At 41.3% G+C, this 12,500-nt stretch overlaps 1 protein-coding gene across 5 annotated transcripts in view; it reads right to left on the bottom strand.

The window, feature by feature from the left end:
- Positions 1-12,500, bottom strand: part of LOC123507130 — a 181,419-nt gene that overhangs the window by 44,868 nt on the left and 124,051 nt on the right. For 4 of the 5 annotated variants that reach the window (XM_045259740.1, XM_045259739.1, XM_045259743.1 and 1 more), the window contains 2 exons: positions 11,493-11,612; positions 10,392-10,471 (listed from right to left, as the gene is read on the bottom strand). In XM_045259740.1, coding sequence (XP_045115675.1) covers positions 10,392-10,471; positions 11,493-11,612 — 200 coding nt within the window. Of the gene's footprint in view, positions 1-10,391; positions 10,472-11,492; positions 11,613-11,890; positions 11,983-12,500 lie in introns of those variants that run through there. The other variant, XM_045259742.1, reaches the window with a different exon arrangement.

The raw sequence follows: 12,500 nt of genomic DNA, 5'->3' as shown, positions 1-12,500 counted from the left end.
GCGGCACACTTCACCAGTCAAGGGAGAGGAGAGGAGAGGAGAGGGGTGAGTGACGCGGCCTCCTCCTCCTCCTCCTCCTACAGGCAATTACCTAAGCCTGCAGGTGTTCGGGAAAGGAAGGACAGGTGAGGTCACAGCCTGCATCAAACACCCCGCCACTTCACAATGTTAGGAAAAATGCATTGGTGAGGGAAGGGAAGGGAAGGGAAGGGAAGGGAAGGAAGGAAAGGAAGGGAAGGAAGGGAAGGGAAGAAAGGAAGAAAGAGGAAGGGAAGGGAAGGGAAGGGAAGGAAGGCAGGCAGGCAGGCAGGCAGGCAGGAAGGAAGAAAAGAAGGAAGGAATGGAATGGAATGGAAGGGAGAGGAAGGAAAGGAAGGAAAGGAGGGAAGGGAAAAACGATGGTGAAGAGAGGAGACGAGAGGAGAGGAGAGGAAATAAAGGAAGGAACGAAATAAAAGTAAAGGAAGGAAGGAAGGAAGAAAGGAAGAAAGAAAAAAGAAAGATAGGAAGGAAGGAAGGAAGGAAGGAAGGAAGGAAGGAAGGAAGGAAGGACGGAAAGAAGGAAGGAAGGAAGGAAGGAAGGAAGGGAGGAAGAGAGGGAGAAAAGGGAGGATGAGGAGAAAAGGAAGGAAGGAAGGAAGGAAGGAAGGAAGGACGGAAAGAACGAAAAGACGGAAAGAACGGAAGAAAGAAAGGACGGAAAGAAGGAAGAAAGGAAGAAAGAACGGAAGGAAGGAAGGAAAGGAGGGAAAGAAGAAGTGAAGTACGTGAGATAGGTTAGAGAGAAGCAGAGGAAAATATGAAAAATAAATCAAGAAAAAGTAAGCAAGACAAGCAAGGGAAGAAAAGAAATAGAGCTGGTCAACCATGGAGATTAAAGAAGGAAAAACGGGAAAATGTTGAAGCAGGGAGATAAGCGAAGGAAAAGAGGGGAATGGAGAAAAGGGAAGGTGAAGGAGGAAGAAAGAAAAGACTGGGAGATAAAGAGTCAGATAAAGAATGTGAGGCAAGAGATAGAGATAAAGGCAAATACAGGAAAAAGGAGAAGGTGAGGGAGATATGGAGGAAAAGTGAGGGAGGTATGGAGGAAAGATGAGGAAAGGAGGAGGAATGGAAGAGGAAAGAAAGTGACATATGAGAAATTTTGGGAGATGAGGCTGAGAATGACTACTGCTACTGCTACCCTCCCCCACCACTACCCTTCCGCCTCCCCCTCCTCCTACTACTCTTCCTGCATTCCTTGAGCCCCGCCCCTGCCACACCTCCTCCGTAAAGGGCGCGACAATACCTGTGCCTCGTCACCCTGTCATGACTACCACAGAGAGAGAGAGAGAGAGAGAGAGAGAGAGAGAGAGAGAGATAATTTGCCAAAATTTAACCTCAGAAGAAGAAGAAGAAGAAGAAGAAGAAGAAGAAGAAGAAGAAGAAGAAGAAGAAGAAAGAAAAGAGAAAAAGAACAAAAGAGAAAAAGAACAAGAAAAGGAAAAGAACGAGAACAAGAAAAAGAACAAGATGGAGAGACTATTAAAAATAATAAAAGTGAAGCACAACAATAGGAAATAAAGAAAATAAAGATGGATAAGGAAAACAAAGAAACAGTAGATGGAAGAGAAGGAACTGGAAAAGGAAGAAGAGGTGAAGGAGAATATGGTGGAGAATGGAGATGGAGGAGAAGGAGATGACAGGAAGCCTTGACCTCTCACTCCTGCTGTGGTAATCCCGAACTCTCCTCCTCCTCCTCCTCCTCCTCCTCCTTCAGAATCAGCCCCACCCAACTTAGTCATCTCCGTCACTCCCCAAACGGAAGGCGTCTGCACCTCCCTTCTTATTGTCACGCCCACTCTGGAGGAGGAGGAAGAGGAGGAGGAATACAAAGGAATACAAAGGAAAGAACAGACAGCAACAGCCCTACTTGATCTAAAGAGGTTGTTTGTATGCCTATGCTACCACTACAAATTCTACGAGTTAGAGGCTGAAGGGCACCAGGGTTCAAGGAAAGGAAAACCAGAGGGCATAGGGAGAGAGAAAGTCAAAGATGCGATAGGAAAGGTTGAAGGAAATATTACTATCTAGTATAGGAACTAAAAGATCTTTATACAGCACTCAATAGAAATTAATCCATTGTCTCCATCTTTATTGCCTTTCGCAAGGCTTTTGACACAGTCCAACCAAATATTCTCCTTGACAAAATGCACCACTATGGTATTCGTGGATGCATTCATGATTGGTTTGCCTCCTATCTCAATAATCGAAAACAGTCTACATCATTTAATAATACATGTTCCCCTATTAATCCAGTGAATTTAGGTGTACCACAAGGCAGTATACTTGGCCCCATTCTGTTCCTTATATATATCAATGATATCTGCAACATATCTGATACACTAAACACCATACTATTTGCTGATGATTTTACATTCTAATTGACTGGGAAAAATCCAACAGAATTAATCTACAAAGCCAACACTGAACTATTAAAATTCTCAAATTGGTGCATAGCCAACCGACTTACAGTTAATACAACCAAAACGTTTTTTACCCTATTTTCTAACTCTATAACCACCTACCAGCCACTACCTAATTTATCAATTCTAAATGCTGACATCTTACAGACAGGTAAAATAAAATTCCTTGGTATAACCATTGATAAGAATTTAACTTTTAAACATCATTTATCCCAACTATGTTTAAAGATATCTAGAATTATTCCACTACTACTCAAAGTAAAACATTTTGCCCCACTTGAAGTTGTCATTAGATTATACTATGCCCATATTTTTCCACAGCTAATCTACTGTAACCCAATCTGGTCTCAAACTTATCCCTGTCACCTGTATCAACTTAATGTTCTGCACAAAAAATAATTAGGATTATTAGAAATAGTGACTTCAATGAACATACTCCTCCATTATTTAAATCATTAAATATCTTGAACTTGGACGATTTGTCTAAACTGAACATTGCCTCATACATGTTTAAAATGATTAACAACAATGTATTTAATACCCAACCTGCATTACTATTATGATTATTATTATTGATATTATCATTATTATTGATATTATCATTATTATTATTATTATTATTATTATTATTGTTATCCTTGTGTTCTTATGTTATTATTATTGTATTATTATTATCATATTATTATTATTATTATTATTATTATTATTATTATTATTATTAATTTCATTTATAATATTATTAACTTTGTCACCATTGTAAGTGAGTCTTTTAACATTTGCACCTATGCAAACATAGGTGAGATCGGGTATATGTATTTTCTCTGAATATCTTTTCCTTTTCTCTCCCTCTTCTTTTCAATGTTTTAGTTGATACTTGTTCTCTTTGTTTAATTCAGTGTTTGTCTATTTTGCATTTGATTGAAATGTTTTATTTTTTGCCCGTAAAGTTTTTACTTGCAAAGAAAGGGCTGTTTGTCTTACGAAATTCATTTGTTATCACAATCTGTACACAAATGGCAAACAATAAAGTGTTTAAGTGTTTAAAGTGTTTAAAGAGAGAGAGAGAGAGGTAATTAAGTGTACATGATCCAGTTTTCTCCAAACCGGCATGACGAGGTAAATTATGAGAGAGAGAGAGAGAGAGAGAGAGAGAGAGAGAGAGAGAGAGAGAGAGAGAGAGAGAGAGAGAGAGAGAGAGAGAGAGAGAGAGAGAGAGAGCGCACCAGCACCACCATCACCACTATCATCATCATCATCACCACCACCATCACCATCACCACCACCACCGGTTTAGTATGCACCACCGCGCCTCTCCCAGCTCTCCCAGACCCAGTTCCCTCAGCCTGACCAAGTCCTTGCAGAGAAGACCACACCTCCCTCCCCTCCCCTCCCCTCCTCTCTTTACCTTCCTCACCTCCCTCACTTCACTCCCCTCCCTCCCCTCCTCCCTGTACCTGGCCACCTCACCACCTGCCTCCACCTGTACACTATTACCTTCACTATATAAGGTACACACCTGACATGCCTGAATCTAACTTCCTCCTTCCCTCCCCCCTCTGTCTCTCTCTTGCTCGCTCGCTCGTTCGTTGGCTGAGACTCGTTCGTTGGCTGAGACACTCTCTCTCTCTCTCTCTCTCTCTCTCTCTCTCTCTCTCTCTCTCACACACACACATCACCTCATGAAAGACCTTACAACACATGATATTCTTAAATCCATATTCTATGTCCACATTTACCCTTTGTTAACTTACTGCAACCCTATCTGGTGCACAACCTATTCTCTTATCTAGTCCCTCTAAAGTTAGTTAAAAAAAATTGTAGGAATATTAACTAATAGTCATTACTTGACTCATACTGATCAACTCTTTCAACAAACCAAATTATTAAAATTAGAAGACGTAACAAAACTTGCAATTGCCATCTTCATGTACAATAACAAAAATAAACTACACAACCTCCTTCCAGGTCATCATTACAACACTGCTTACCGTCACAACCTTTCTCTTCCTCTTCACCGCCTAATTAATTACCAACATTCTATGACATACTTGGGCCCAGTTGTCTGGAACTCCCTTCCACCAGAAATTCAACACTCACCAACCATCAATGTATTTAAAAGAAGATTAAAACAAAATATCATTAATTCTTATTGAAAATTCTACATTAGATATGATTGATATGGCTACTCCTGTATAGAAGACAACCTCACATCCTTCAACATTCTTAGATTCTTTATGAAATTCCAATACTATATACCTAAATAATTTCACATATGTAAATGTCTAAATTAGTGCTATTGTAATATTATCACTATTATCATTACTATGACTATTATTATTATTATTATTATTATTATTATTATTATCATTATTACTACTACTACTACTGTTATCATTAATACTGTTATTATTATTATTATTGTTCCTGCTATTAGTGTTAATAATAATAATAATAATAATAATAATAATATTATTATTATTATTATTATATTATTATTATTATTATTACTATCATCACATTATTTTTATTTTATCCTTTTATTTTATTATTCTAATATCATTTATATGTAACATCTTTACATATACATTCTATATATACTACTCTGTACATATTAATATTCATGTAATAGTTTCTACATGTCTTAAAAGCTTTGCTTATAAATAGGCTAGCCAATAAATTATTGCTAAATGCTCTATTTTTATACATATATGTCACATTTGTGTAACTTATATGAGTTATAATAACTGTTCTATGCTCTCTCTCTCTCTCTCTCTCTCTCTCTCTCTCTCTCTCTCTCTCTCTCTCTCTCTCTCTCTCTCTCTCCTACTCCTGTGGTCAGTTTCTTCTTCCGTATGTCTTTTTTTTTCTATATTCTTTACATCCCTTTCATCTATTTCTTCGTGTTCTGTTACCATTTTTTTTCTCTACTTCCCTCTTTTATTTTAGCTCCTATTTCAACTTTGGTCCTTTTTCCTGTGATATTTTTTTCTTCCTTTTTCCTTCTCAGTTTCAATTATCATCACTACTGACATCATTTCCTGTTTGTTTTCCCTTTAAATTTCCCAGAATCAAAATTATCTTTTCCTCCTTCTTATCTTCAGAGAGAGAGAGAGAGAGAGAGAGAGAGAGAGAGAGAGAGAGAGAGAGAGAGAGAGAGAGAGAGAGAGAGAGAGAGAGTATGGAGGAGGAGGAGAGGATAAGGAGGAGGAGGAGGAGGAGGAGGAGGAGGAGGAGGAGGAGGAGGAGGAGGAGGAGGAGGATAGCAAAGGAAACAAACGGTGGCAGCAGTAATACAATACCCAGGCCACACACACACACACACACACACACACACACACACACACACACACAGAAACAACGTAGCTCATCTCTCTGACCTCCATTTTCTTTTTATCTTCTTTGGGTAATTCTTTCTGTCCTTGTCTTTTTCTCCCTCTCTTCTATCTCTCTTTTGTCTTCGATTTCCTTTACATCCTTTTTTCATCCTCTTTTCTTTGCTCCTTCGGCAAACATCCTGTGTGTGTGTGTGTGTGTGTGTGTGTGTGTGTGTGTGTGTGTGTGTGTGTGTGTGTGTGTGTGTGTGTGTGTGTGTGTGTGTGTGTGTGTGTGTGTGTGTGTGTGTGTGTGTGTGTGTGTGTGTGTGTGTGTGTGTGTGTGTGTGTGTACCTGCGGTGATGGTCTCAGATAAGCACACCTCCTCCTTCGCACACTCCCGGATGCTGGCGCGCCTCTGCACACTCACACTCACCTGACGCTGCTCACCTGTAACCCGACCCCGCCAAGGACCAAGCCTGCCTCCCTCCTGCAGCAGTCTCAGTGCGTCTGTCCTTGTGTCCTGCTCTCTACCTGTCCTACACCTCACGTAGAACAACATGACCTAACCTCAATTCTTACTATATACCATATTTAACGTAACCTAACCTACCTTAATTTGATCCACCCTAACTTGTAGCAGCTTGTGTGCGCCACTGTATCCTCGTCTTCACCTGTCCTTCACCTATAACACTACTACTACTACTATTCTAAGCTGACCTAACCTAACTGCATCTGTCCTTACCTATAACGGTCTCAGTGAGTCTTTGTGTCTTTGTCACCTCTATTTTATCTATAATACCGTCCACCTAACTCTGCCTAACTTTAAAGCCTTGTCCACACTATCGAGCAATGTCGCAGTGTCCGATGGGCAAAGTGTAACCACACGTCAGAAACGTAAAAATCAGGGGCACTGAAGTGGCAACAGAAAGTGCTATCAGATTAGTACAAACCCCTTCACTCGTGGACAGAGTCCGTCTGGTTCTGCCCTGACCGTGCAACGTCTGCCTGTAGTCTCATTTACTGATCCACATCGCTCGAGAGGTGGTTCCGTGTGGCAGTTCAGGTCATTCAGTAGGCAGTAGCATTAAGATGGCAAAAAGTGATAGTGGTCTCACCATGCATAGCACATCACAGAAGAAAAAATAGCCTTGGGTTGCAAAATTCTTACAGTTTGAGGAAAAAAAAAAAAAAAATCAGAGAGTATCACACGGGACAGGGTAACACCGTTTGTCCGTCCGGCACTGCTCGATAGTGTGGACATGGCCTAACTCTCTGTATCTAACTATACCTTACTTATATGTGCCTTACATTACCTAACTTAACCTAACCTGACAGCCTATTACATTTACCCTTATATTACCTAATTTCATCTAGTTTGACCTAGTTTCAATAGAATAATGAAAATTCCGGTTATAAATCTTCTGACCTCCATAGATATTTCCTAATGTAAATAAAATCGTCTAATCGAATACAAACTCATGGTAAAAATATGTCCCAGTACTGAAAAGGTTAAGCCTCATAATCAACCCTCCTGGCCCACCACAGACCATACTCGACCCTCCTGCCACAAGCCATGTCATAATAAGCCATACTCAACCCTCCTGCCTCAATCCTCCTACCACAAGCCATGTCATAATAAGCACACTAGTGTCTTGGATCTGACGCTCGTTTTCTTTCAACCCTCGTCTCGCATCACGCAGGCTGAAGGCAATGAGGAAGCCGCGCAAAGGTCACGCCTCAAGGTGACCACTCGGAGCCACACAGGGAAGGAAGGAGAGTTAAGCGTTAGGCAAATTGATTTCTATTGGTGAGGAAGCGAAGAGTGAAGTTTTGCCTTTTTAGTAAGTCTGAATTGATTGTTAATTAAATGGATGGTAAATTCTAAACCACTAATATTTTTTTCGTCACAATCGATTGTTAATTTAATCCCTTGAGTACCATGTCGTTTCCATATTCATTCTGCTTACTATTTAGTAATTTTATACAGCTTCAAAAACTAATGTGGGGGATTAAATAGTGAAGATTAATCATTAATCTTCTGACCTCCATAGACCCTTCCTGATGTCAATAAAATGGTCTAATCGTACAGAATCTCAAGGTAAAAATGTGTCCCAGTATTGAAGGGGTTAAAAGACGGAATACATGATGAAAAACTACACTTTCTAGCTAAACATTCACTCCTTTCTCATTTTTCAACTCCAGAAGGAAAAGAGAAAAAAAATTGTGATTAATAGAGATGGAATCAACTTTCTTATAAACAGGGAATGCATATTTACACTGCACCATTCACCAAGACAACATGAACTGCAAGATAGACAACTAATTCAACCTCACCAAACCTAACCTCCACTATCACCACACCATATCCATTCACCAACCAATTGAATAAACACAAAACTAGGCAGGAAGAGCATTTAAACCTCCATCCTCCCACCCCCATTCCCTGAGTATTTGAACCTCCATCCTGCCCCATTCCCTGAGTATTTGAACCTCCATCCCCCATTCCGTGAGCATTTGAACCTCCTCCTCCCTATTCCCCATTCCCTGGGCATTTGAACCTCCATCTTCCATCTATCCATCCCCTACGATTTGAACCTTTATCATCCCATCTCCCATTTCCCTTAGCATTTGAACCTCATTCCCCATTCCCCATTCTCCATCATCTGGCAAACTGTACCATTATCAACTCTTCCTCTTCCTCCTACCATAACCATACATCGTCAGGTAACCCCGCTGCCGTGACACCTGGGCGCCTCACCTGCCCGTCACCTGGTCACCTGGTACAGTTAGCAGTGACCCAGTTTACGTGACGCTTCCCAGGTGTTACGCAGGCCAAGGTGACGATAAAGGGAAGGGAGGACAGAGGAAGGGGAAGGAGGGCAGGGGATGGAGAGGAAGGCACGGGATGGGAAGGAAGGGCAGGGGATGGGGAAGAAGGGTAGGCAACGGGAGGAGATGGGGAAGGGGAGGGTGAGAAGGAAGTGGGTATGAGATGGAGAGGGGAGGGTTGAGGGAAGGGCAGGTAATTGTCACCTCCTTGACACGCAGAATGAGTTGTCTGACCCTTCCTCTCTTCCCTTGTTTGTTGGCCGGAGTGAAAGTGACGGAGTGCTGTTGGGGGCTTTACACTCCATCCTTCCTTCCTTCACTTTTAATCATGTTCATTTACTTGTCTTCTTTTATCCGGCCTATTCTTTCACTTGCCTTCTTTCCTCCTTTTATAATCTCTTCTTTCCTCCTTTTCTATTCAATCTTTCCTTTACTTTAATCATCATCCACTCCTTCACTTGTCCTCTTTCCTCCTATTAACCTCCATCCTTCCTTCACTTTTAATCATCCACTCCTTCACTGGTCTTCTTTACCTGCCTTCTTTACTTTCCTCCTTTCTTTTCCTTCAAATAAATCACATAACTTCCTTCATTTTCACTTACTTTCCTTCCTTCCTTCCTTTTCCTTCCATTTATATTAACATCAGTTCAAACCTCTCTATTACCATTACACACTCTAGCAAAGGACAAAATGTCTGCTGCTGTTTGTTTTCCTGGGTATTCCTCCTTCCTCCTCTTTCTCCACCTCCCTCACCGTTATTCTCACCTGGATTAGTGCATACCTGGATCGCATTTCTCATGGGGATAAGGATGCCCGGGGGTGTGGTGGCGCATCGCTAACCCCTTCACCCCTTCACCCCTTTCACACCCACCCGATGACACTATAATACTGCCCGTTCCCCTCCATCACATTCCCCTCTCCCCAATCTCCCTCCCTATCCCCCACTACCACCATATACTGCGCCGCCTCTCTTCCCTCTCCCGCTAGCGTCGTCTGTGTACCGTTACCATTACTTCACGACTTCCCTTTAGCACTAATATCTTCACTAAGGCTCGTATTCTCAAACACTTCACCTCACCTCCACTATTTCAAAAGGCTTTATCTAAATTTACACGAGTTTGTTTAAGATGAGTTTTTAATGTTTCTAGAGACATTGGCAATATTTCTGCATTATTAATCCCTTCAGTACCATGACGTATTTTACTATTCTTCTGGTTACTTTTTGGTGATTTTAAAGAGCTTCAGAAACTCATGTGGGTGGTTAAAATAGTGAAGACTGTGGCCATTAATCTTTTGACCTCCACAGACCCTTGCTGATGTCAATAAAATCATCTAATTATACACCAAACTCAAGGTAGAAAACCACTCCAGTACTGAAGGGGTTAACTGGAGAATCACTCTTGAGAACCACGCTAATCATCTCTGTGGCCTTGGAAAATAGTCGTGGTGAGAGTGTAAAGCGTTTCTGAATAAGGAAATAATGTCATCACACGTTGTCATCACCACGGTCACCATCATTAAAGCGAAATTGTTAATAAAAAGATACACACAAGCACATTTGACAAACTTGGAATAAGTGTACATATTTGTTACTGATAAATAAAAAAAAAAAGTGAATGAATAATGGAAGGAAATGCCACTCTCTCTCTCTCTCTCTCTCTCTCTCTCTCTCTCTCTCTCTCTCTCTCTCTCTCTCTCTCTCTCTCTCTCTCGTCTTCCCAGCACAGCACGGGTATATATTTTTTTTTCGTAACTGGAGAACAAACATTTCCTCTCACTTACTTTTGCACGGCCTTCTCCTCCGGGATCAATTTGCCCCTGACGCGGATCTTGCAGTGCGTCACGCCTCGGCTCTCGAAGTCCTGCAGAAGATGGGAGCGCCAAGGTTAGGGACAGGAAAGGGGAGGGTCAAGATTAGGGAGGTTAGGGACAAGAAAGGGGAGCGCCAAAGGTAAAGGGATGGACAGGACTTCAGCTCGTATTCTGAAACGCTTTGCTCTGTCACCATTAGTTTTCCAAAGGCTCGAGTTAAAGATTAGCAAGATTTCTGGTTTATTAAAAAGAGGAACTGTCTTGAAAACTCGGCTAGTTGTTTCCGTGGCCTTGGAAAATTGTGGTAGTGAGAGGGGAAGACTTTTCTGAATACGGGTGTTAGAAGGATCATAATATAACAATGACAATTTACAAGTATGGGAATGTAAAGAGGAAGAAATGAGATGATATATACAGAAGGTGTACAATGACATTATGCACAGGAAATATGAAAAATAGGATTGAATGAAAAAAAACATTACAAAAATACAAGAAATTAGAAGTTAATGTGTTTAAAGAATTACAAAAGAATGTAAATGAACACACACACACACACACACACACACACACACACACACACACACACACACACACACACACACACCAGCTACAGTTACACCAATCTGGAACCAAACTACTGAACAACCCAAGATACCGTCACTTCCTACTTCCTGATGGTCCACCGCCACAATGAGCAGTCCGCCACCACCACTGACCGTCACATGAAAATCACCACTCCTACTATTGTCAAACCTATTAACTGGTAACCAACTTTGTTACATACACGTTCAAATTCATGTTTTTATTTGCACCTTAAGTACAAAATCCCTAAAGATTTAATTTTACTCATCCCAACTTTATAATTACAAGGATGTTAATGACCTCCATCAGACGTAATTTTCAACCAACTGCTGGAGTTGTGATGTTTGTAGTTCTGCATTCACTCTAGATAGAACTATTTGCTTTCACTATTTGTCCCTTCAATGTATATTTTCACCCTTTCAGCAGCCTTTTGTATTAATAAATCGTTAATTATTTTTTATTATTATTATTATTATTATCATTACACACCTCAGGATGGTAGTAGCGGAAGGTGTCAGTAAGGTCGATGACGAGGCCCAGGTTGTGGCAGTGGTCCATCACCGTGCGGGGGCAGAACCACTCAGCATTCTTCACCTTCTGCATGATTTCCTGCAACACAAGACACGCCAGGTTAACCACATACGCCACACACCCCAAAAGATGCCCCGCGTCACCTCTACACCTATTACGCGTCAAATATACCTTATAGATACCTCGTGTTAGTTATACAATTGTCACGCACCTGTTACATCACTCCACACGTGACATGGGTATACTAATCATTTACATACAATAGTCACACTTATATTAATCATGCATCTAATCTTCGGGTAATCCATTTAGTTCCTTTACATACTTCTCTTCCAACTTCATTTTTGCTGCCTTACCCAGAGCTCCACGTACACAACAAAACATTTTTTCACACATCATAGCAGCAGTCGTCCGTCCATCACTTCCCACCAGACTAACGGGACAGCAATTGGCAAGGGTGATGAAGCAGTGTTCGGATCAGTGTCGAGGCATGGGAACAAAACTCAGTACTCAGTGTAGTTCTAGAGCATAGGTAAAGCTCCTCCCCATAATTACATCACCATACATATCAATTAAATGTCAACTGATTGTCTAGAGAGCTTCTGGCAAAGATTTCTGTATTAGGCCCAGGAAGTTCAGGTGGGGTTAGTGTTTCTGTGTACAAGGCCGGTTGGGAGAAGCAGCTTCGGTCCCACGCCTCACAACACAGCGCCACCACACACCTAGACCTGTCCTGATGCTTGCGTTTGATTCCTACTGCCTGCTTTTACTTCATTCTGGCTCCCTTTACTTCCCTGACTCCCTTTGACCGCCTCTAGCTGCCTTTGGGTCCCTTTGTTTCTCTCTGGCTGCCTCCTGTTCAAATTCTCTTGCTTCTTCCGCGTTCCTTCACTGCATACACACACACATACACACAGTCTTGTTATTTTATTCCTTCTATCAAGATCAAATAAAGTGCAAATTGCA

This window comes from Portunus trituberculatus, chromosome 21 (assembly GCF_017591435.1).
Source record: "Portunus trituberculatus isolate SZX2019 chromosome 21, ASM1759143v1, whole genome shotgun sequence".
NCBI classification, from domain to species: Eukaryota; Metazoa; Arthropoda; class Malacostraca; order Decapoda; family Portunidae; genus Portunus; species Portunus trituberculatus.
The sequence above is the reverse complement of the archived record's forward strand: the minus strand, read 5'-3'. Positions and strand labels throughout refer to the sequence as shown.